At 36.0% G+C, this 26,429-nt stretch overlaps 2 protein-coding genes across 3 annotated transcripts in view; one reads left to right on the forward strand and one right to left on the reverse strand.

Moving 5' to 3' along the window:
- Window positions 1–26,429, reverse strand: part of LOC141402034 (uncharacterized) — a 1,128,858-nt gene that overhangs the window by 536,113 nt on the left and 566,316 nt on the right. The gene's annotated exons all lie outside the window — the stretch shown is intronic.
- Window positions 1,240–6,969, forward strand: LOC141390636 (uncharacterized). 2 transcript variants are annotated; one of them, XM_073963583.1, is made up of 3 exons: window positions 1,240–1,459; window positions 4,746–4,926; window positions 4,993–6,969. In XM_073963583.1, exons 2-3 carry the CDS (start codon window positions 4,789–4,791, stop codon window positions 6,652–6,654), a joined length of 1,800 nt encoding a protein of 599 aa, XP_073819684.1. In that variant the 5' UTR covers window positions 1,240–1,459; window positions 4,746–4,788; the 3' UTR covers window positions 6,655–6,969. The 2 variants fall into 2 exon arrangements, with proteins under 2 accessions (XP_073819684.1, XP_073819685.1); XM_073963584.1 differs by lacking the exon at window positions 1,240–1,459 and adding an exon at window positions 1,500–1,734.

Below are 26,429 nucleotides of genomic sequence, written 5' to 3' on the forward strand. Positions count from 1 at the left end.
GAATGTGGAACTCATTTTCGACGGTTAGCTCTTTTGACACTTTTACCTTTAAAAAATTCGGGAACGAAGCTATATATTATAATACTTGGTAGTTGTAAATTGGGCTTTGTGGGTACTTTACGCGATATGTTATTTTACATATGTGTTGTCACTTTGCATATACATTTTGTATATAAAAAGTGACAACCCATATGTAAAATACATATCGTGTAAAATACCCATTATTCTTCAGTTGCTGTTACTCTTATGTTACACGCTAAAACTTTCATACGAAACTTTCCCATTATTTTGGCGTTCATAGATCGAGTTCCATACAAAAGTAATTTTATGAAATTACTGTAATGGGGAACTCGACCTAAGAACGCCAAAATAATGGGAAAGTTTCGTATGAAAGTTTCAGCGTGTAACATAAGAGTTAAAAGTTTTCTTGTGAGAAATCCACCAAGAACAAACATTTTAAAATTAAACGTTGTTATTTATTTTTAATTAATGTGAGATTTATTCAACGTATGTGTTTCGGTCCACGCTAGAGTAATTTCAATGAAATAATAGCTCTGTTCCAGAACTAAAAAGTTTTTACAATTTTTACCACTTTTACACATTTTGCGTTCCCGTACACAAAATTTATATGAAAATCGTTTACGACTTTTACAACTTTTACGATTTTTACCACTTTATAAAGTACGGGAACAGGCCAAAAGTCATGAAATTAGGCGTTCTTAGATCGAGTTCTCCACTACAGCAATTTCTTAAAATTAATTCAGTATGTAACTCGATCTATGAACACATAATTTCATGAAATTTATACATTGAAATCACTCTAGTGTGGCCCGGGACTATGTAATGACCCTCTGATGTAAATACACTGTAACCTACCATTAATGCATTTATAAAGGCAAATGCCTAAAAGTATGCTTTAATTTTGTAGTCACTTCTAAACTCCATATATATACGTCATACAAAATTCAATACAAAATAAAAAATTTACTGTGAACCTATTGATTGATTAATTTATCAATCAATAATTGCAAATTTTCATTATTGCATTTTCATTTGTTTAATTATTTCTGCAAAGCAAACATTGAAATACATATTTATTTATTATCTCAAGTAACAAACAAATGCCACTGACATCATATGCGAGTGTAGGCAACACTCTTTATTCACTGAAATTTGGCATTACTTATTCGTTGAATGTCATTCTTCACTAATTCAGTGATTGGCAGCACCGATCGATTTGTTTATGAACATCTGTCGATGAGAGAATGAAAAAGAGAGAGTGAGAGCACAAACAAGAGTTGTTTGTGCATTGGATTAGTTATTTTCTTTTTGTTTGGCTCTTTTGGCGTTCTTTTTCTTAATTTCTTTACACAAAAAAAAAAAAAAAAACAATTTGTTAACATAATTTATATTTGTTGTTTATAAACTGAAATAAATTTAATTGTATTTTAATTGAAAGGTAAGTGAAAAAATTGTAAAACATGTGCTTTATTTATTGCATTGAAACGAATGGCCTCATTTTCGTAGAATTTCATTCGTCGTTCGTGGTGTATGTGTCACACCTGACCAGAATCATTAAAATATTACATTAAATTCCAAACCAAGTGTAAAAGAATGTTCTTTTTTGTGAAATTTAATTGAATGGATTGTGTGGAATTAATGCTGGAATTGATATTTTTATGTTTTGTGGATATGTTAAAAGGATTATTTAATGAATGGCAGGCAGTCGTAGTTGTAAGCATTATAAAATGTACAGACAAAATAACTTTACACATTAATTCATTAATTTGTATAAAACAAAGGAACGCCACATTGTAATCTAAACATTAATGAGAGTAGTTTCTCTTTTAGTTTTATGCTGGAATACAAATGTATTTGATATGTAATTTCAAGTATTTATGCGCCACCATCTGGAATGAATCAATTTGAAACTTGCTCAAGTAATTTCATCATTGTTTTTACATCAAAAGGGGACTAAGTTCACTTAGATCTTGTATTCCCAATCCTATTTATCCAATTATTTTCATGTTTTCAAGAAAGAAAACAACAAAAAACTTCTTGAGGGAAATAATTAGCCATCAACGGAAAAGGTCCATTGCCACTGATGACCTGTTACAACAATAACAAATAGTCAGGTAATTTTACACACAGGATTAGCCGCATCAAGGATCCAGTTACCTGTTTACTTTTCTGTAATAATAGCCATGAAAGGAATAATCGATTTGAAAGGAAAAATACACACACACTTAGCTTACATGCATTGATTGCATTGCCTTTCCCTTTAAGTTTTTTTTTAAACTGGAAACATTTTCAAATGCCCTATTTCCTGCTGGTATTGGAATTTATCTATATCATAAGCATCAAAAGGCATATCTATTATGCGGGTTTTTGTTATTTTTGTTTTAATATCCACCACCATTATCAATATAATTTCATTCAGCTGGAGCAATGATTATAACTTAACATTTTTAGTCATTTCAGCTATAACAAATTGGTGGGCTGCATATGTGTGTGACTCTGATATTGAATCCTTTAGAGTAAGGAAAGTATATTTTGAGGGTTGTTTTCCAACGGAAATATTAACTATAACTTGCTTTGCAATTGTTGTTGTTATTCCCGCCTGTCGTAAAAGTTCTTAGATGAGTAATAAATACCCTTATCCTTGCAATTTGTACGGTCGTTTGCGACGTTATTTGGTTGACTGGGCAGTGTATGTGGAAAAATCTGTAAAGTGCGGTCAACCAGGCCTATCTCCACATTGATTTCTTAGTTTTATTTGTACTTAGAATTAACGATTGCTTCTCAATTCCCAGCAACCCAAACAAGTTTAATGTTTGATACCACAAAAAAATCGTTACCGCAATTACATTATTGTCAAATTCTTCCCTAAGTCGGTAAGTGCTATGTCATGGTGGGCCTCAGTACCCACCAACATACAATTACGTACATATTTTGAAAGAAAAAAAATTTACGGATCAAGGCAGCGAGCAAATTCGAGTGTATTATCCTTATACACCCAAGATAAATCCAGACCTTAATAAACATCAACTAATAGTCCCTACAAATAGTGCCTACTTCGGTGGGAGGTTCCGTCATTGAATTGTTCCACAAACATCCCATACGGGACAAGGGAGACTTCTCTCATATCAATGAGTGCACCCCGATTCATATTAGCTCAATGATATGGGACCTACTGTTTACCGCCGAGTCCGAACGGCGTGTCTTAAGACACCAATTTGTAGAGAAGATTTACATGTCTGAAATAGTCAGAAAAAGTCTCCAACATTACTGAGGGGTATTTTGCCACCGCTGAAAATTTTGATGTTAACTGGCCAGGGAATCGAACCCACGACCTTCAGCGGTGGTACAAGGTTATCTGTTGCGAGTGTCAGCTAGTGGTTATGCAGACGTTTCGATCTGTGACTCTCATTCAAAATGCAATGGCAATGGTTACCGTAAAGTCAAACCCAACGTTAAAATACTCGTACACCACGATCGCAGAAAGATGGAGAGACTGACTGAAGCATCGACATTGACCCTCAACTGTGTCGATCCAAAGAAGCAACCACCAGGGTAACGAAGGAGCCATACCCGAATGCCAAGAGACCCATCTTTGGCAATTCGAGGCCGAATTTTGTTGGATGATCTGCATTTGCACAAGCCGTTCAAAGGTGTAATGTTAATACCGAACTTTGAGACCACTCCTTCTCCTTCGAAACAGAAAAACTCCCAAGATCCGGACGATGCAGTCGCCTCAAATCGCCAAGAACAGAAGAACTCTTGAGGTCGTCTATGGACAAGAGAAGACCTCTCTAATTCGTTTATTTGCCAAAGAAGACCTCTTGAGGTCATCTACAGACAACGAAAGATCTCTTGATGTCTTCTATAACCAACAGAAGACCTCTGCAGGTAGTCTATAGACAACAGAAGGCCTCTTAGGTTTACCATAGCCAACAGAAGGCATTTTGAGGTCTTCAATAGACAAAAGAATACCTCTTTAAGTCTTCTATGGACAACATAATACTTCTTGAGGTCTTCTATAGACCTCTTGAGGTCTTCTATAGACATCTAATGAACTTCTACAGTTACCAGAAGACCTCTAGAGCTCTTCTATAGACAACAGAATACTTCCTGTGGTCTTATGGACAACAGAATACCTCTTAAGGTATTTCATAGACAACAGAGACTTGGGACCTATTAAGGTCTTCTATAAACAACAGAATACCTATTGATTTCTTCTACAGCCACCAGAAGAGATCTTTAGGTTTTCTACAGACAACAGAAGACGTCTTAATTTCTTCTATAGACAACAGAAGACTTCTTGGTGTCTTTTATGGTCAACAGACTACCTCTTGAGGTCTTTTATAGACGACAGAATACCTTCAGAAGTCTTCTATGGACAACAGAAGACCCCTTGAGATTTTCTACGGCCGCCGGAAGACCTCTTCAGGGTTTCTACAGACAATAGAAGACCTTTGAGGTCTTCTATGGACAACATAGGACTTCTTGCGGTCTTCTGTAGATAACAGAACTCGTTCTGGGGGTCTTATATAGATCATATTCCTTTCCAATTTTAGTATTAAAATAGCGTTTTATAATTTTTACGTCATTATTAGGTGCTTGAAAAATATGTATATCTTTGGGTCTGGTCGTCCTTCACTTCCGTTGGTATTATTCGGGCGCATATTTTTTATCCCATCTACAAAGCAAACAATTAACAAACTATATTTTCATTTTCTTTACAGATATCCTACTTGTAACGCCTTTAAACTGTCGCTATTGCCATTGATGCCATCAAAAATGTCGCACCTCAACTGGTGCCGTTTGTGTGTAAATAGCTGTACGGACTTTATAGAGCTTTACGATGAAAATGATCAATTCAAAATGGATGTTTATGAAGTTACAATTAAATATTTTCACGCTATGGTATGTCGATAGAACAATATTTCCGATTTCAACCCATAATACAAAGAAACTCCATTTCTCTTACAGTTCTTACAGCCCATAAACGAAAGTCCCCTAAAAGTAATGTGTTCGGAATGTTGGCGTCACATCACCGAATTTGATAATTTCCAAAAAGCCATACTATTGGCCCAATCTACACTTTTGAAAACAGAGCAAGAAAAGGAAGCAGAGGAAGATGCCGTGGTACCATTGCCTGTCAAAGAAGCTGAGGAAACAACACCACCTGCCACAAAGATAGAATTTGGAGAGGAAGGCGTAACATATCCCACGGTGGAGGCATTTCAAAGCGATAAAGAGAACAATAATAAAAACTCGGATGACGATGACAATGATGATGACGATAATGTCTTTGGCCAAAATCAAATTAATGAAAACAGTTTTAAGCTTTATGTCAAGTCCATAGTCGATATGATTAAGGCCCAAAATGGTGATTTCAATATGGGCGTACAGAAACCAGCGGCCAATAATTCGTCATTCGAAGGATCACATGAGGAGCCCATAGATTTAACCGAAGAAGAATTGCAACAAAATGATGATGGCGATGATAGTTCACATTCGGAAATGGATTATGGCGGTAATGAAGATCTGCCCCTAACTGCGGCGGAAATGTTATCTGTACAATTGAATACTGGCGGAGAAACTCTGTTGGGTGAAAATTCCATGTTGGAGCATATGCACAATTTCTTTAGTCGTCAAACACCTGCCGTTGCCATTGGCGGATATACGGAGAATTTCAGAAATCGTACACCCAGCGAACAGCTGGATCAATATATAACAAAATGGCGGGCAACACTAAATTGTCCTCTTTGCAGTGCTGTTTGTGTAAATGTGGCCAATTTGGGAGAACATTTCAAAGACAATCATCCCCAAGAAAAGATGCACATAGAATGCTGTCAACGTAAGCTATTTACCCGTTCATCCATTGCGGAACATGCAAGGGTGCACTTGGATCCCAATACCTTTAAATGTGAAATATGTGGACGAGTTTGTAACTCATCAAAGGCCTTGTTAAAACACAAACTATCCAAACACAAAGAGGCAAATGGCAATGGTGCCGCCGATGGTGGTGTTGGAGGTGGTGGTATGGCTGGTGTCAAACCTGAATCAACAAATAAATCAAAAATATCCAAAAAATCTGCCAAAGAATTAGATGAAATTATTGCCCGCTGGAAACCAAATTTGGAGTGTGTGGTTTGTTATGGCCAATTCCCCAGCTATACTCACCTACAGCATCATTTCCAATTCGAACATCCCCAATCGCCGTTTTACATTGAATGCTGTCAACAGAAGTTGGAACAACGTTGGCATGCTGCCGATCACATGCAACTGCATTTGGATCCGAATGCCTTTAAATGTCAACTATGTAATCGTGCCTATAGCTCCAGCCGCCATTTGTATCGCCACATGTACTATACGCATTCGATGCGGGCCGGTGGCAATAATGTCAAATCGCCCACATGCCACAAATGTCCCATATGTGAGAAGTCCTTTAAGGCACGCCGTTGCCTGCAGGAACACATTGCCACACATACCGGCCAAGAATTGTATCGTTGTCTATATTGTAACGAAACTTTCCGTTACAGCTCTTCGTTATATACACATTTGAAAAGTATCCATCCGATGGAGTGGAATGAACGCAAGGATACGCGTATGTTATACAAACAAATGAAAATTAAGGAGGATTCATAAAAATTTGGTTTTTCTTTTTGTTCAATTAAAATGTGAAAAGAATTATAACACATTCCGTTTTATTCTACTATGAGTATTATAAATATATTGCTAAGTTAGTTTTCCACCGCCATGTATGTTGACGAAATTTATTTTTATCCACAAAGTTGAGATTTGTTGAAGAATATCCAAAAGAAGAACAAAAATATCCATCCATTAGATTTACTACTTTTTTTTTTACTTATTTGTACTTTTTTATATATATTTTCTCTAAAAATCTCGAATTTAGCACAATTTTTTGTAATAAATAAGGAATTTAATTATTTTGTATTTAAATTATGAAATGTTTTCAATTCGACCGCTTGAGGTCTTCTATAGGCAACAAAATACCCCTTGAAGTCTCCTATAGACAACAGAAGACCTCTTGTGGTCCTAACTATATAAAGGCAGAAGACCTCTTGAGGTCTAGATTATTGTACCATGGGCGACAGAAGACTTCTTGAGGTCTTCTATTGACAACAGTAGTGCGATTCCGTAACTCCTTAACGACAGAATTAACGACGAATGTCGGTAGTTAACGATAATTTTCGGTAAGTGCTATTCTGTATACCAATTTTAACAATTTTTGTCGTTAATTACCGAAAATTATTGTTAAGTTAACAACCAAAAAAAAGTTGTTGTTAAGTCTTAACGACAGTACATTATTGCAATATTTTGTTGATTTCTTAAAAAAACGGCGTTTTTATATGAGCATATGTTATGTTAATGAGGAGTGTACACAAGGTAAATTCTGCCTTATTGAGAAAAATCTTCTTAAAGCGTTTACATAAGGGTTAACTATGTATGATAACATGGGTCAGCTTCGCCACAGTTGTGCTTTCACCAGCGCCGATTTTATTGAAACTGCATAAAGATTATAAAAGTTCTCTTTGATCTTCGATTAACTCATAAATTTCCTTTAGACCAGCTTCATGTAGCATCAATTAAATCGGCGCTGGCGAAGGCGCAACAGTGGCGAAGCTGCCCCATGCTATCCTACATATGAAGACTACGCTAACCTTTGTTTTACTTACTAAAGAGGAAAAACGTTAGCTAATGCTTCAAAAGAACTCAAGTGTGGTACTGCTATGTAAGACCTATACCAATGTCCGTAACACTATCTTTCTAGGAGGCTTTCGTTGGCTTTAATTTAGCATTGAGGCCAACACGTGAATAGTAAATATTACTATAACCTACTTTGATCTGTGATAATCTTATAGATTTTAACTCAGCATCATTAACAATCAGAATGCTAAAAATGGCGTATAAGCTTGGATTTTCGAACTTTTCATACTCTCCGCTATGAGAAATTTCATTTAATGTGGGCGTGAATTGAATATGTGAATATATAAACTCAAATGACGGTAACGTGGATCCACGATCACTGGCGTTGTTTAAGTCATGTCAAATATCAAAGCTGAATTTCCATACAGAGCGCCACAATCCAAAATATGATCCCAACTTTTAATTAAAAAAATACAACTGCGCTTTTAAAAAAGATTAATGATGGTTTTATCATTTTTATTACTTTTAAATCACACACACAATAAAAACATCTTAAGAAATCCTTCTTTACTGGCATCCGTATTCATCCAGAAGACACACATTTGAGCCAAATTCCTTCAAAAATCTGAATTGTTTCCTTCTTAAACGCTTTATGTTTTGTACTCGCGACGAAATAATGTTTTCAGCTTCAAAATATATTTTAATAAATATTAAAATATAATATTTGACATTTCCTTCCTATCGATTTTCGTCGGTATGAGTTAACGATTTCTACAATCGTTAACATAAAATTACAGAATAGCACATTCGTTAACTCAACCGAATATTTTCGTTAACTACCGATGTCGGTTCGTTATTAAAAAAAGTTACAGAATCGCACTACAGAGGACCTCATGATGTTTTCAAGGGACGACAGAAGACTTCCTGAGGTCTTCTAATCACAAAATATGACCTCCTGAGGGTTTGTACGGGCAACGGAAACCTCTTGAGACCTTTTATGGACAACAGAAGTCCTCTTCCAGTCTTCTATAGGCTACAGAAGACATTTTGAGGTCTTCCATGGACAACAGAAGACCTCTTGAGGCCTATAGAAGACTCCAGGAGGTCTTCTGTTGGACAATGAAAACAAAAGAACACCTCTTAAGTTTTTCCTTGGACAAAAGAAGACCTCTGAAGGTTTCTGCGGGCAACTAAAGACCTCTTAAGGTCTTCCATGGACAACTGAAGACCTCTTGAGGCCTTCTATGGACAACAGAAAATCTCTTGAGGCCTTCTATCGATAACAGAAGACTTCTTGAGGTTTTGTATACAGAACAGAAGACTTCCTGAGGTCTTCTATAGATAACAGAGACATCTTGAGATCATCTATGAACAACTGGAACCTCTTGAGGTCTTGCATGGACAACGAAAGGCCTGCTGACAGAAGACCACTTCTGTCATCTAATAGACCTCATGAGATCTTCTGTTATCTAAAAAGACCTTAAGTGGTTATCTATTTTCCACAGAATACCTCTGTCGTCCACGGAAGACCTCAAGATGTTTTCCGTTGTCCTTAGAAGACCTCAAGAGCCCTTCCATCGTCTATAGAGGTATCTGTTGTCCATGGAAGACCTGAAGAGGTCTTAAGTTGTCAATGCAAGACCATAAGAGTTTTTTTGTTGACCAAAGACGAACTCAAGAGGTTTTTGTTGTCCAGAAAAGATCTAAAGACGTCTTCCGTTGTCCTTAGAAGACCACGAGAGTCCTTCCGTTGTCTATAGAGGTATCTGTTGTCCATGGAAGGACTCAGGAGGTCTTCTGTTGATCATGGAAGACCTTACGAGGTTTTGTGTTGTCCATAGAATACCTAAAAAGGTCTTCTGTTGGCGATAGAAGACTTCAAGAGGTCTTATTTTGTCCAGAAAATACCTTTCGTTGTTTATAGAGGTATCTGTTGCGCATGGAAGGCCTCAGGAGGTCTTTTGTTGACCGTGGAAGACCTTAAGAGGTTTTCTGTTGTCCATAGAAGAACTCAGTAGGTCTTCTGTTGTCCATAGAAGACATCAAGAGGCCTTATTTTGTCCAGAAAGGACCTCAAGATGTTTTCCGTTGTCCTTAGAAGACCTCAAGAGTCCTTCCGTTGTCTGTAGAAGGCCTCAGGAAGTCTTCTGTTGACTATGGAAGACCTTAAGAAGTTTCCTGTTGTACATAGAAGACCTCAGGAGATCTTCTGTTGTCGATAGAAGACTTCAAGAGACCTTATTTTGTCCAGAAAAGACCTCAAGATGTTTTCCGTTGTCCTTAGAAGACCTCAGTAGTCCTTCCGTTGTCTATAGAGGTATTTGTTGTCCATGGAAGACCTCAAGAGGTCTTCTATTGTTTACAGAAGACTTCAATAGGTCTTCCGTGGCCTATAGAAGACCTCAAGAGGCCTTCTGTTGTCTTTAGAATACCTCAAGATCTCTTCTGTTGTCTTTAGAAGACCTCAAGAGATCTTCTGTTGCCTATAAAATACCTCAAGAGGTTTGCTGTTGAGTTTAGAAGACTTCAAGAGGTCTTCTGATGTCTTTAGAAGGCCTCAGGAAGTCTTCTGTTGTCCATGAGAGACATCAGGAAATCTTCAGTTGTCCATGGAGACCTTAAGAGGTCTTCTGTTGTCCATTGATGACCTACGAAGGTCTTCTGTTATCTATAGAAGCCATCAATAGGTCTTCCGTTGTCTATTGAAGACCTGTTGTCTATAGAAGACTTCAAGAGGTATTCTGTTGTCTTTAGAAGACCTTTGGTTGTCCATGGAAGGCCTTCTGTTGTTTGTAGAAGACTTTAGTAGGTCTTCCGTTCTCCATAGAAGAATTCAATGGGTCTTCTGTTGCGTATACATAAAAGTCTTCAGGAGGTCTTATATTGTCCATGGAAGACCTCAAGAGGTATTCTGTTGGTCTTCCATGGACAACAGACAGACAAAAAGAAGGGGCTTCCATAGGAAACAAAAGATATCATGAGGTATTCTATAGACCTCATGAGGTCTACCAAATCCACAATTCCTGAAAATGTGGCTAAAAATTACCTTTGTGGGGTATTACAAGCTATGATCTTCTATGCGCCACAGTCTTTTCAATTACATACATATATGAGTCCTTAAATCCTTCTCACCAACAACTTTAAACATTACCCATTCCTATATGATTCACATTGGAAAAGTTCCATCAAAGTTAATGTCGACAGAAAAATAGACTAGAATAACATCCGCGCCGAAAAAAGAAGAAAATTAATGAAAAATAATTTTAAACTGATTTAACTTCCGGCATCAGGCGGAAAGAACATTTCTGCCAAATTAGCCGTGATGTAAAGCTCATTTCGTATCTGCTAAAGCCACAAGGAGAAGAAACTACAAACCAAACGAATAAAATTGAGAAGGCATGGAGATGGAGACAAACAACATTAGCTGGCAGGCAGGCGGGCAGACAAATATCTACATGCAGCCTCTGGTGATGGAAGGAAGATGAGCTAAATTATCCTTTAAGAATGCTGTGTGGGCGGGCGTTGGTGGTTGAAACCCATTCGCAACCATGTGTGGGTGGATGGATACAACATTTAAGTCGTATTCTACAATTGTAATGCATTGTCAAAACTTTTGCAATGCAACTAGAAATGGAGAAGGCGAGAGAGAAGAAAGGCAAACCTTAAGCGAAAGAAACACGAGAAAGCTTTTAAAACACAGCCAGACAAAAGAGCATGCCTTGGAAGAAGAAAACAACATAATGGACACAAAGAAAAACACATTAAAATGAAAAATTGCTTAAAGTTAAGAAACATTTGAATTCAACGCAGTAAGAAAAAAAAAGAGTCTACGAACCGTTCCAAAAAGCATCTATGGCTGTATGCTATTCAAGCGAAAAGAAGTAGAAACAGCAAACAATTGCAGTCAGTCATTAAGTTTTTTTGCTTCAATTTTTCTTCTTTGTAAATAGTTTGAAAACGGTGCTTACATGCGTTGCATTTACTTATGTATAACATGTCTGTCTTGTATGTCTATTCCGTTACTGTGGATTGTGACTATTGTCACCATGTTACTAGCTGAGGACTAGTTATGAAAAGTAATTAAAAGTTGGATTGCTTACTTAATGTAAAATAAAATAACTACAATACCCGCTTTCAGCAATGCAGACATCGATGCCAATAGAGGTTTTTGTCGAGCCCCGTGGCTTTGGTTGATGTAGGCTATTTTGGGGAACTATAAGCAAATGGCAGTCGTAAAATTAGTATTTTTTTGTCAGTGGCCCGATATCACAATTTATACCAAATGTGTCCCAAAATCCTTCTAAAAATATTCTCAATAAATCCACGCTTATTGACCTGAATGTCCTTCTAGAAAGATTGTCAAAAAATCCGCGCTTAGTCATAGGACCGATTTTATATTGTAAGATTAGCCCATAAAACAAATGATATCTGCAGGAAGCTTTTGTCGTTTTTATTGCAATAATTTAATTTCTAGGACGCATCTTGTGCCTCATAACAATTGACAACTCAATCGCCGTGTCGTCGTAGTAATAAGCACATTACTAAAACATCCAAACATAACTACTTACAGAGATGCACGGATGATATGTCCATGTGGAAAGTTACTTAACAACAATGAATGCTTAGACAGCAACAACAATATGGTGGAAGACATTAAAAGGATTATCCTCTTAAAGTTGTGTATGTGTATGTGTGTGTATTTTGTATTTCTTGGAGCAGAAATATTGTATAGTTGTTGTGATAAATTACCACTTCAAATACGAAACACGCATCCTTCGACAAAAACATAAGTAGTTGTTCGCATACATCCTTGAAGCTAACAATTGAATTCCTAACAATTTGAAGTAAGCAAATACTTATATTCTCAATTGCAAGTTTTATCCTGGACACGTACACCATCCATAATACAACTATAATGTAGAAGGACAAAAAGACGAAGAATGAACGATAACCAGATGCCGAAACAGCAAAGTAGCAGTAATGGTCATTGAAAAGAAGATAGAGAAAAGCAGAATGGAAAAGCGTCGTGTGCTCCTAATTTTTCTTGAAATAAGGACGAACGATAAGGTTTTAGATATATATATATATATATATATATATATAGATATATACCACAGAGGGTGGAGACAGCGGTCGACTTTGTGACGTCGAGCTACCAGCAGAGGTTGAACTACATGGGAACCCTGACACGTCATCGTCATCAATACCTTTAGTGGTGATGATCAATAGTGTTGTCTTTTGGTGACAATGTTTTGGTAAACAAGTCACCGTTACTGCACAACAAAACCACACTGCATTATCACAACGGCATCAACGCATCACTGCTATTGGTGGACATGATCACTGGCTGTGTTGTTGCGAGGACAAATTCGAGTAAACAAGTTCCCGTCACTCCACTACGAAAACACGTGGTTAGGGCAAGAATAAAAGGGCGAACAAATCTCGAATTGGGACAGTCAGTACAAGACCCGGAACAAGAACACATCTTTCTGCCGTAAGTAAATTATTCAAAAGATTAGTCTTGGACATTCTTAGAGTACTTATTCAGGTCTCTAAGTCATGAATCCTTGCATATCCTTTGATCCTTACGTATCCTTGCATATCCTTTGATCCCTGCGTATCCTTTTATCCATAAATATCTTTTGATCCTTAAATATCCTTTGATCCTTGCATATCTTTACGTATTCTTGTAGTGCTTGAGTACTTATTAAGGTCTCTTGCTTTGAATGTCCTTTTAGTGCTTGAGTACTTATTAAGGTCTATTGCAGCCGTAGTCTTGAAAGTCCTTGTAGTGCTTGAGTACTTATTAAGGACTCTTGCAGCCGTAGCTTTGAATACCCCTGTAGTGCTTGAGTACTTATTTAGGTCCCTTGCAGCCGTAACTTTGTATTTCCCTGTAGGTCCTGCTTGAGTACTTATCCAGGTCTCTCGCATATCAACCGATTCTGTAGCCTGAGAAGATCCATACCATATCCTGAGGATCCAGAGTACTTATCCAGGTCTCTGGTCTATCAATCCCCGACATTCCTGACTTATCGAGTACTTATCCAGGTCTCGAAGTGAAGAACTACAGTGAGGACTGAAGACCGAAGTATAGTTTCTTTATATTATGTGGGTTAAGTGAACTATAACGGTAACAACTGTCTTCTTCTTTCTGTCTCAATTAAATAAACTGTCTGTAAGGATCTCTGGACCCCGACTAGCTACTCTATATACATATATATAAATGAAGTATGCCGAGTTATTCTAGCAGAATGAAAAAATTTCAAAAATATTATTTTATTTTTTAAATTATGATTTTGAGTCATTTTAGTCGTGTCCCAGAAAATTTGTCATTCCCGTACTGAGTATTTTTTCCGTTATTTATATTATAATTGTAACATGCATAAGGAAACGAGATAGACCGATACTTCCTTTTGGAGATATACATAGGATCACTTTCTGAATCGATTTATGCATGTCCGTCGGTCCGTTCGCAACGTACAGGTCGCATTTATTGTCTGATTTAGATAAAAATTTGGGAACATTTTTTAGCCATAGGAAGAACGCTATTGCTTTTGGTGAAAATCGGTTCAAATTTGGATATAGCTCCCATATTTATATTCGGCCGATTTCACGTATTTGCTGCACCAAACACGCTATAAATGTCCTATTTCGATGAAATTGGGATTGTGTGGCTGAATTCGGTCTAGAAATAAGTGTGCCAAATTATATCGAAATCGGTTCAGATTTGGATATAGCTCCCATATATATTTTCGGCAGATTTCAGTATTTGCTGCACCAAACACGCTATAAATGTCTGATTTTGATTAAATTTGGAATGAGTGATAGAATTTAATCTAGAAATAAATGTGCCAAATTATATTGAAATCGGTTAGGATTTGGATATAGCTCCCATATATATTTTCGGCCGATTTCACGTATTTGCTGCACCAAACACGCTATAAATGTCCGATTTCCATGAAATTTGGGGTGTGTGACTAAATACGGTATAGACATAAATGTGCCAAATTATATTGAAATTGGTTCAGATTTGGGTATAGCTCCCATATATATTTTCGGCCGATTTCAGGTATTTGTTGCACCAAACACGCTATATATGTCCGATTTTTATGAAATTTGGAGTGTGTGGCTAAATTCGGTCAAGAAATAAATATGCCAAGTTATATCGAAATCGGTTTAGATTTGGATATAGCTCCCATTTATATTTTAAATATTCACAGTGTACACCACTGTATCATATAGTCAGCCCCGCCCGACTTTGTTCCTTTCCTTACTGGTTTTTACTTATTTTTCTTTAAATTGCGTTTATTACTTTCTGGCTTTTTAGCTGAAGCGAAATGTACCCAGCAAAATGTTCGATGCCAAAGATGCCATTCAATCATGGGTGAAAGTGATCTGGCATGCCATCTTTTTAGCATCTTCATCGATGAATTTTATATGAGCGTGGACCCCAAAAGGTGCTATTCATTTGTGGATCCAAAGCATGTCATCAATGCTTTGACATGTCATTTTCACCAATGCTTTGGCATGTCATTTCCACCAATGCTTTCGTATGTCATTTTCACCAACCCTTTGCAATGACATTATCATTACGACGAGAGTTTTAGCAACGTTGGTTGTGATTTCGAGTCTCCGACAACATCAAGCCTATTGTAAATAATTAATCTTATATATTTAGAAAAATGTTTATAAATAAAAACACAAAATTCATCTCTATTAGATCGATGGAATGGGTTCAAATGCTGATGAAGATATCTGATCTTTCACGACTTCCTTTGCATGGGTTCAAATGCTGATGAAAAGATCGGATCTTTCATGGCTTCCTTTGCATTGGTTCAAATGCTAATGAAAAGAACGGACCCTTCACGACTTCGCTTGAACCAATGCAAAAGATGCCATGAAATCACGTCATCGCATGGAACCCATTCCTTCAAATTTTGCTGGGTATTATACATTTCTCATGTTATTGAAAATAAGTATCGTTTGAATTACGGAGAAATGGATGCATCATCTACTTATCTGTCACGTTGTTGATGTTATACGAGACAGGCAATCAGAAGGAACAAGAAGAATAGGAAACTCCTAATAACTACAAGAAGAAATGACATTTCACTGGAGTTCGAGTTGTGTTGTATGGTTGTAATGTAAAATTACAATATAACAATAACAACAACAACGCTGTTATTACTATTGTTGTTGTTCTTGCTTATGTATATGTGTATGAACGTTGGTTGATAGTATTGTTATCACATAATAACAGACATTACTGCTCCACTTCGAGGGAGTTCTTCCAGATATTGTATAAAATATAGTGGAGTCAGAGGCATACGAAGAACAAATGCACAAGTAGAATATTGCATCTATATACATATGTATGTATACGTATAAGCGTGTAGAGAGCAAACTATCACTTCGTTAAAAGACAATACAAAGACAATACTGAAGAAGTCAAACTCTAAGACTCTTCTGCGCTGATATCCCACTAAACAATTGTTGCCGAAATCGTACCGAATTCGGACGAAATCTCTGCATATATGTACATTGAATGTATGGATACCCAGCAAACCAAATGTCGGATGTCCGACACGTCTGAACAATTTCGGAAGCAAAATCGTTCAGATTTCGTTCCGATTTCTAAACGATTTTCGGAAGGGAAATAGTTCAGATTATGTACCGATTTCGTTCTGATATCGGAGGGAATATCGGAATTAAATTTCCCTTCCGAATTTCCCAAGGATTTTCTTCAGATTTCGTTCCTAAATCGGGCCGAAATCAATCCGAGTTCGCTACGACATTTCGTTCCGAAATTATGTCAAACACTTCATACTACTTTCGTTAAGATATCGTTACGATTTCGGATCCGACATGGGACGAAGCGTCCGAATTTTGTTCCGATTTCGTTACGATGTCGGTACGATTGGTTTGCTGGGTAGATAGACAAAGGCATGTTTTGGCCATATCTGTGTGCATTGCATGTGTATCTGTGTACTCCTTATTGTAGGGATGGTCTTGTGTGCTCTAATGCCCCATCCAATTGGTTGCATGTACATGTATTCGACAAAATGTATTTTAGCAGTTTAGTGCACATTGTCCTATAAACGGCATAAAAGGGGTTATTAAGTCCGAACGGTGTGTCTGATGATCACTTGTAGAGAAGTTTCACATGCCTGAATCCCTTTACGAAGGTACAATTTTGTTCTTGCGCAAGTCCATATTTCCTGAGATATTGGCCTAAAAGCTCCAAGATGGCAAAGCCGCAAGATAATTCTTGCAAAGAATTTCTGATTGGTACAGACTTAGCACATCGTATTATTTCATTCAGTCATGTATCAGGTTGGAATATAGACTATATCGGTCCACTCCTTCGGGTACATCCCACACAAAATACGGATAAAGTGAAGTTTAGGAGCTCCTCTCACATCGTTTTGATTCTTTTTTTCAGTAGGATGTTCGAACGACCTCATTTACAACGGTACATTTTTCCGGAGTAAGTCAATACTTCCTAAGATAATGACCCAAAAGCTCCAAAACCCTGCCGGCACATACTAAAATAGCTATTGTGCAGGATAATTCAAAAACTTTTTCAAAAATTTTTTTCAAACTTAGTTTAACGTAATTTTATATTTCGAGTCCTTTACGAAGAAGTTTGGTTACTAAACATGTTTGGTCAAGGCAAATTTATATACATGAATTACAACAACTAACAAATTTACAAAAACGACATTGCTGTTATTGAAAATTTAATGTCAAAAATCGGACGTATATAGTGTGTTTGGTGCAGAAAATACGTGAAATCGGCTGAAAACATAAATGGGAGCTATATCCATATCAGGACCTATTTTCATCAAAAGCAATAGCGTTCTTCCTATCTATCTCATTTCCTTGTGTATGTTACATACAAATGCACAAAGACATAATACCCCTTACCACAGTGTGATTGGTGTAGGGTATAAAAACCTAAAGTGTACCCAAGAATTGCAGTGTGTAGAATGTCTTAACTGTCACAGCGAGCGATAAGACAAACATTTGCTGTGCAAACTTCAACATGTACGACATTTGGGTTATTAACGTTCTGGTCGTTGTCTCTATCTTCTTCGAAGATGTAGACGCTGCAACTACACCCAGCAGCATCAGACAATAATAGTGTCCGCTTTTATTTAATTTTTTCTCTCGTTTTTTACTTCTTCTTCTACTTCTTCCTTTATTGTTCTCAGTAGGATACTGCTATTGGATATCCTGGAAAGCCATTATCTCACGTTGATTGGCCTATATCTCAATAGAAAACAGAGAAGAAAAAAAAAATCATGTTTATCTTAAGTCCATCCACTTCTTCGAATAGCTAACAAGGAGTTTTTATTAGAAAAGTATGTGTAAAGTACAGATGTAAAGAAATTGTGTTATGTTTTTTATCTTTCTTTACTTATGACAAAATAAAGAGAAACTTGGAAATGCAGGTTAAACATGAAGTCACTTCATTTCAAATTACATATTTTTATCTATTTATAGGAAAGTGATAATTTACAGTAGAATGAAAGTTGAGAGATATTAAGTAATATTAAGAGATAAGATATGATTTGAGAGATATTAAACAATGAAATATTAAGTAGGGAGATATACAGTATGATAGAAACAAGTGCTTTAATTTATTGCATAGGGAATATTTGAGAATAATTTACCTGAAACAAAGATATAGTTAAATTAGTTCCATCATTTACAGCAGATGGCGTTCAGAGTCAAGGCAAAATTCATATTCGAACACCTTAAGGCACAACATTTTTGCTATTTTTGAAGTATTTTTTCTGGGTAAAGTTCGACTTTTTTGTACTTGAATATCCTTGTAGAGGCATCTGACGTACAGAAACATAAAATTTAGTAAAGTTAATGTTCGACATTTTTTAAAAATTTAAATTTTCTACAAAACTAAGCAATATTGTTCAAAAAATGAATATCAATGGCAAATTTTGGATGGATATTGCTTAAAATAGCTAATCTTAGTCTTTCTATGACAAAATACGTTGTCCTTATTAAAAATAATGAATTTAAGCCTGTCTAGGCTTATGGCAGGACATTTATCATTTATACGTGTGAAAATGAACACGTATTCTTCACTAAGTGGCCTAAATAGTTATTGAATATTTGAGAAGGACTCCGAAATCCACGTCAATGCAATAATTATGGAAAATCACTAGGTGAATCCTAGATTTAAATGTCGAAATGCGATCTAAACAAAACTTATTCGCTCTGCCTGTGATCCACGATATTTTTTTCGCCATTTTTTCATGCATATCAAACATTAATGTTTATTTTTTTAATTTTTATAACCAATGAGCTACCTTTCCGATAAATCAATCATTTTTGTGGAGTTTTTGGAAAAGATTACCCCATTTCATTACCTACCTAAAAATTAAGTTCTAGTCTGCCGACATTACGACTTTAAATAATTTAAAAAAATTAAGTTTCAGTGTTTTATTTAGAAATGCACTTAAAACTAAAAAATAATTTGTCGCTTAGCCTCAAAATATATTCTTTCTCATGATAGAATATCCCAAATAAAACGCTTGCATTTAAAAAATGAATGGTGGCAAAATTAAACGGCAAGCGTTTTATTTGAGAGATTCTATCATGAGAAAGAATATATTTATTGAGGCTAAGCGACAAATTATTTTTTAGTTTTAAGTGCATTTCTAAATAAAACACTGAAACTTAATTTTTTTTAATTATTTTTTATTTGAGAGGACTGAGAACCCCAAATGCCGAATTACAGTCCATTTGAGCAGAAAATGTAGATTAAAATGCTTGAAATTGGGTGGTACCGTTATAGGGAGGCAATATTAAACCTTGACCTACGTCCACAATTTTAGTGGGGAAGTTCCTGGACTATTGAGAACTCCAAATGCCAAGTTACAGCAAATTCGGGCTAAAAATGAAGACAAAATCCTCAAAATACCAGAAGTCGGGTGGTACCGTTATATGGGGGCTATAGGAAAAAGTCGACCCATATTGGTTTTGGTTTCATATTCATGTATTGTCATCTAAATCTGAAAAATGTGCAAAGTTTTAATTCGATTGGTCAACTGCAACTATGCTAAAAATCAGTTACCGGATTTTAAAAGGGGGTCAAGTTAGACACCGTAAAAACACTGCAAGAATGGACCAATATTAGTTTCCGATTTCATATTCATGTATTGTCATCCAAATCTGAAAAGTGTACAAAGTTTAAGTACGATTGGTCAGCTGCAACTGCTTGAAAAATGAGTTACCAGATTTGAAAAGCAAAATACCGGAAATCGGGTGGTACCGTTATATGGGGGCTATAGGAAACAATGGACCCATATTGGTTTTGGTTTCATATTCATGTATTGTCATCTAAATCTGAAAAGTGTGTAAAGTTTTAGTTCGATTGGTCAACTGCAACCGTGTTAAAAATCAGTTACCAGATTTGAAAAGGGGGTCAAGTTAGACACCGTAAAAACACTGTAAAAATAGACCAATATTAGTTTTGATTTCATATTCATGTATTGTCATTCAAATCTAAAAAGTGTGCAAATTTTAAGTTCGATTGGTCAACTGCAACTATGTGAAAAATGAGTTACCAGATTTGAAAAGCAAATTAGATAAAACACTGTAAAACAGTGTAAAAATGGACCAATGTTGATTGTGATTTCATATTCATGTATTGTCATTCACATCTGAAAAGTGTGCAAAGTTTTAGTTCGATTGGTAAACTGCAACTGTGTTTAAAATGAGTTACCAGATTTGAACTAAACACACACCAAAGCAAGTTAAATAAAACACTGTAAAAACAATTTTTTCGTTGCAATTATCCATAATTATTGTTGTAGAATGAATTTTTGAATTGTACACTAATATTATAATAAATTTTAAACAACTTAGTGAAGGATACGTGTTCATTTTCACACGTATAAATGAGTAAAGCCCTGCCATAAGCTTAGACAGGCTTAAATTCTAAGGAACTAGCACCATTTATTTTTAATAATGACCACGTATTTTGTCATATAGCAGCGTAGATTAGCTATTAAGGTGTTCGAATATGAATTTTGCCTCGACTCTGAACGCCATCTACCGTAAATGATGGAACTAATTAAAATAAGTCTTAGTTTCAGGTAAATTATTCTTAAATATTCTATATTCAATTAATTAAAGCATTTGTTTCTAGTATATCTGCCATAAATACCGATTTTACTCATTTTTGAAGGGTGTTCAAATATGAGTTTTGCATTCTGTACGTACATACATAAAAAACATGTCAAAAGTGGTCGTCTATAGACAGAAGAGCGTGTAAAGACCTTCAACAGACAGAATATATTTTAAAGGTCTTCTATAGAAAAGAGACCATTTGAAGGGGTTCTATAGACAGAAGATCATTTATATGCCAAAATTGGAAAGGAGAATATCTTTGGCCCAACAGTCGGGAAATTCATATTCCACTTAACTAGCCCAATTGCTTAATGAGTACATTCCTTGTCCCGATAACATAACAACACAATGGCAAAATATTGCCCACTCCATGCAAACAGCCGCAAATACTTGGATATCAGAGACCTCCACAATGTATTCATGGTATGACCAGTAGTGCGATTCTCTAACTCAAATTTTGAGTTACCGACAATTGTCGGTAAAATTAAAATGCTTATAATTTCGGTAATTACCGATGTTTTCGGTAAGTTAGCAAAGAATAAAAAGCAGTCGTAAAGTTTTACCGATAGCAAGAGAGTTGTCAATTTTTATTTGAACTTTTCGTTCATAATTTTGCGTTTTAATTTTACCGATTTTTGTCGGTAACTCAAAAAATGAGTAGAGAATCGCACTACAGGAGTGTCGTGCTGCTACCGAAGAGAAAAATGCGGCATATAAAGCTACTTTACAATCAGTAGCAATGCGTAGCGCACGAGAGAGATATCGGGAGAAAAGGAGAGAAGAGAAACGTCTTTTCCGCAGGAAAAAGAGAGAAATGGAAAAGCGGGAGTGTGAAAAAATCGAGATGTACAGGAGCCGGAATGAAGTCCGAAAATTCTACCAAAGAGTGAAACATAAAACAGATGGCTTTGGTACAGGCACATCCTCCTGTAGAGACCAGCAAGGTAAGCTGGTAAAATAAACATATAGCGTGCTCAGGATATGAAAGGAACATTTCTCCAATCTGGTGGTATCCAATAGTAGCGAAAACGATGATACCAAAGATCCAATCCCAGAAGATGGTATAGAATGTATACCGCCCGGCCAAGATGAGGTAAAAACAGCAATCAACCGGCTGAAGAATAATAAAGCAGCAGGAGCCGATGACTTATCCAGGAGAAACCCCAAGAGATGCAGATCGACACATGTCACCTTTCGACAGCATTCGACAGTCCCCTCCGATCAAAGGTATTCCATGGTATCCCCGCAAAGCTCATACGGCTTTGTAAGATGACTTTAACTGATACTAGGTCCTCAGTTAAAATTGGAAAGAACATCTCCGAACAGTTCAGTACCAAAAGAGGTTTCAGACAAGGAGACAGCCTTTCGTCTGACCTATTCAACATTTTGCTGGAAAAGGTAATACGAGATGCAAATGTCAAAAGAAATGGCACAATTTACACCAATAGCCACATGTTACTTGCTTATGCTGATGACATAGACATCATGGGACGATCAGTAAATGAAGTAACTGATACCTTTAGGAAGGTCGAAGCAGAATCTGCGAATGTGGGTCTGGCGGTAAACGGCGAAAAGACCAAATTGATGGTGTCGACGAGCAAAGCGTCCATAGAGCTCGGACCAACTGTGGAAGTTACCGACGTCGTATGAACCATGAGCTATATCAGCTATACAAAGACATGAATATAGTTAAACGAATCGAGATGCAACGATTGCGTTGACTAGGCCATATCATAAGAATGAGCGATGATGAACCCGCTAAAAAGGCGTATAAATACGGACCGCTTGGCGGTGCACGCAGAATTAGCAGGCCAAGGAATAGATGGCGCAAACAAGTGGATGAAGAGATGAAAAGGCGCGGTATTCCAGAGTGCGAAGCAACAAATAGAGAGAAATGGAGATCTTTTCTTAGTTTGGCCTATGGAACAAATGTTCTGTAATGGACCAGCTAAGTAAGTAAGTAAGTAAAGGTTAGAAGGAATTTTTGAAATTTTAGGAGGAGGTTTCGCAAATTCATTCTTTTGTATTTATATGTAAATTACTATTATAGGGTTTGGAAAATCTGATAGAGCTAGAAATGAGATTCTAGGTTGTTACGAATGGTTGATATAAGAAGGTAATATTTAAGGTTATACCCAGGAGTATGAAAAGTACTAAATTTGGTACCATTTTGTTATTGCGTGAACGATAATATAAGGATTTTTTTTTGAAATGCTTACAAATTCTAAAATTTGGTATGCCGGTCGGTGATGGCTGAAATGGTAACGGAAACACTTACTATTAGGCTACAAAAAGTACTAAATGGTACTAAAACTGGTCTTGGGTTTATTTGTTTACAAGCATGTTTTACCTTCTGATGACAGAAAGCCCCTAATTAATATGCCTCAAAAATTGTGAGATAATATGTAAGAGTGAGATACGGCTGATTTCTTTATTGATTTCTAATATTGAATAAAAATGATATAAGTGCAACAAAATGTTCATGTTCGAGATTTCCATATTAAATATCGTTTATTAGTTACATTATATTTCTAAACCGTTTCATAAAATCTAACATGTTGTTACTATAATTTAGCTGCATGGCCATTATAAAAACATTTAGCATTCTTTGCCAGTAGCCAATAAATGTAACAATTAACAACAATTTTTATGGGCCTAGTTAATGAATAAAAATGTTCCTTTAGTCTGTTCTTAGGTATTTAACCTCCATACATACATATATACATATTCAAAGGACACCTCATATAAATAAATTAATGTATCATTCTTTACAGAGAAAGCGAAAATTATTACTCTATAAAAATGTTTTATCGGCAATAGAAGCTGACAATGGGAAACATTTTTCGTCATTAATTTCCAAAGCTATTCATACCAAAAAATTCTATAGCAAATTTTACATTAACAAAAGACTTAAAATGCTGATGTAGACATATCGAAACAAAACACACATTGATGTATGTATGAGACAAGCAATTAACAACATAAAATATTAATATTACATACATACGTACACATACACATTTATTCACATTAAAACAAGCCATAGATAATTGTATTTGTTAATTTATGTTAGCAATTAATAAGTTTTACTGATTATAATTAACACCATTAGTAAGTAAAATATAGCGGGAATTTTTCTTTGCAGTTTTTTTTCTATGATGGAATTTTATGACCATCCCTGGCTTTAGAAAAAAAATTCTTTGTCATGGTAGTTATGCTGTGTGGGTGGCGGAGGATAGTGGTCTTTCATTTATGGCCCTTAACTTTTACTCTGCTACTCATTACTTGTGGTTATTTTGTTGCCTTTTGTCCAATAGAAAAGAACTTCTCATTAGCAACTTTTACCTTTAGCAAGTAAAAGTTGCCCATTACAATGTAGACATCGTCTCCCTACACAACTGCATCCTGCTGTGTAAGCATTTTGGCGATTTATGTATGAATTTTTGTGTTCAAAATTATTGCTTCCATTGTGAATAAATGATCCAGAAGAGCTAATGAATTGCATGAAATTTCTTTTTGTTTGCTTGGAATGATAATTGGGAAGAGAAATGCAGAGGAAGGGGGATGGAAAACTGAATCAATTTTTTTTTTTCTATAGACAAATACTTTTTGAAGTTGTTCCATAAACAAAAGACTTCAGATGAATATTTAAAGGTCCTCTAATAGGAACGACTTTGTAGAGGTCTACAGAAGACCTTTGGGAAGTCTGTTGTAGGCAGAAGGTCTTTAAAAGGTCTTCAGTAGACAGAAAACATTTTAAAGGTCTTCAATGGACATACTGAAAGCCTTTTAAAAGTCTTCTATTGATAGAAGACCTTTTAAAGTTCGTCTATAGACAGAAGACCTTCTAGAGCTTTTCTATAGACAGAATGGTCTTTAAATGAAAATATCTTTTTAAGGTCTGCTACAGACAGAAGACTCTTCAAAGGCTTTCAATTGGCAGAAAACATTTTGAAGGTCTTCCGTAGACAGCGGACCATTTAATGGTCTTCTATAAGAAAAAAATATTTTAAATGTCTTCTATAGACAGACTTTGCGCAGATCTTGTGTGGACAGAAAGCCGTTTAAAAGTCTTCTATTGACAGGGTGCTCTACATACAAAAGGCAGAGTCATCTACAGACAGAAGACCTTTCAAAGGTCGCCTAAAGACAGAAAATATTTCAAAAGATTTCTGTCAAAAGATCTTTAGCAGAACTTCTACAGACAGAAGATCTTTTAAAGGTCTTCACTAGGCAGACAACATTTAGAATGTCTTCTTTCTATGGAGAGAAGTCCTTGTAAAGGTCACCTATAGACAAAAAGACCATTTAAAGGTCTGCTATAGACGGAAATCTTTTTGATGGTCTTCTAAAGACAGAAAAGCTTCGAAAACTATTCTATACACAGATGACCTTTCAAATGACTTCTATAAACGGAACATCTTTCAAGTACTTGGGTAGATGCAAAACCTTTTAAAGGTTTTCTAAAAACAAGAAAAATGTTGAAGCTTTTCTATAGGCAGAATACTTTTCAAGGGTCTTCTATAAACAGCTACATTTTAAAGGTCTTGTATAGACAAAAAACCTTTTTTAAAGTCTTCTATAGGCAGAAGACGTTTTAAAGTTCTTTTATAGTCGGAAGAGGTTTTAAAGTTCTTCTATAGACTGTGTCCTGCAAAAGAGCTTTTAAAGGTCATCTATCGACAGAAGACCTTTTTGAGCTCGTCTATAGAGAATAGAGGCAGAAACCCATTTAATGGTAGTCTGTAGACGGAAACACTTTTAAAGGTTTTCTATAGACAAAAGACCTTTCAAAGGTCTTCTATACACAGAAGATGTGTTAAAGACCTTCTATAGACAGGAGACCGTTTAGAGGTAGTCAATAGACGAAAAATCGTTGAAATATTTGTGATGACTATATATTTGAACAAGTAAGAACGGCGTTAAGTTCGGCCGGGCCGAACTTGTTATACCCTCCACCACAAGTTGTATTGAAGTAAAATGGAATAATTAGTTTCCTTTCGTGTATGAAAAAGACTTAATACTAAATTTCAGCAATTTCGGTAAAACAATGTGAGGCACCATTCTATGGGGGCTATTTCAAAACGTCGTTCTATACCGACAAATTTCTGACGGAAAGTTTTTAGGCTCAAAGAAGACTAAATACCAAATTTCCTATATTTCGGTAAGAGAATGTGGCTAAAACTTAAAAATACCGAAAATCAAGAAGTACGCTTCTATGGGGATATAGGAAGACGTGGACCTATACTGATAATACTCGTCTGGAATATTTTATAACTCTTGGAAGACGAAATAACGAATTTCAGCCATTTCGGTTGGATATTGACGTCACAATCGTCAGTATTACGAAAATCGGGAGGTACCGTTCTATGGGGGCTATATCGAAACGTGCACCTATACCGACGAATTTTAGTCAGAAATGGGACAATATGAAAGCGTGCACCTGTACAGACATATTTCTGGCTAACAGTTTTATATCACATTGAAGACTAAATACCAAATTTCAGCCATTTTGGTGGAATATTGAAGACACAACCTTCAAAATACGAAAAATCGGGAGGTACCTTTCCATGGAGGCTATATGAAGGCGT

Source organism: Musca autumnalis, unplaced genomic scaffold (genome assembly GCF_047663935.1).
Source record: "Musca autumnalis isolate F117 unplaced genomic scaffold, ASM4766393v1 scaffold_1, whole genome shotgun sequence".
NCBI classification, from domain to species: domain Eukaryota; kingdom Metazoa; phylum Arthropoda; class Insecta; order Diptera; family Muscidae; genus Musca; species Musca autumnalis.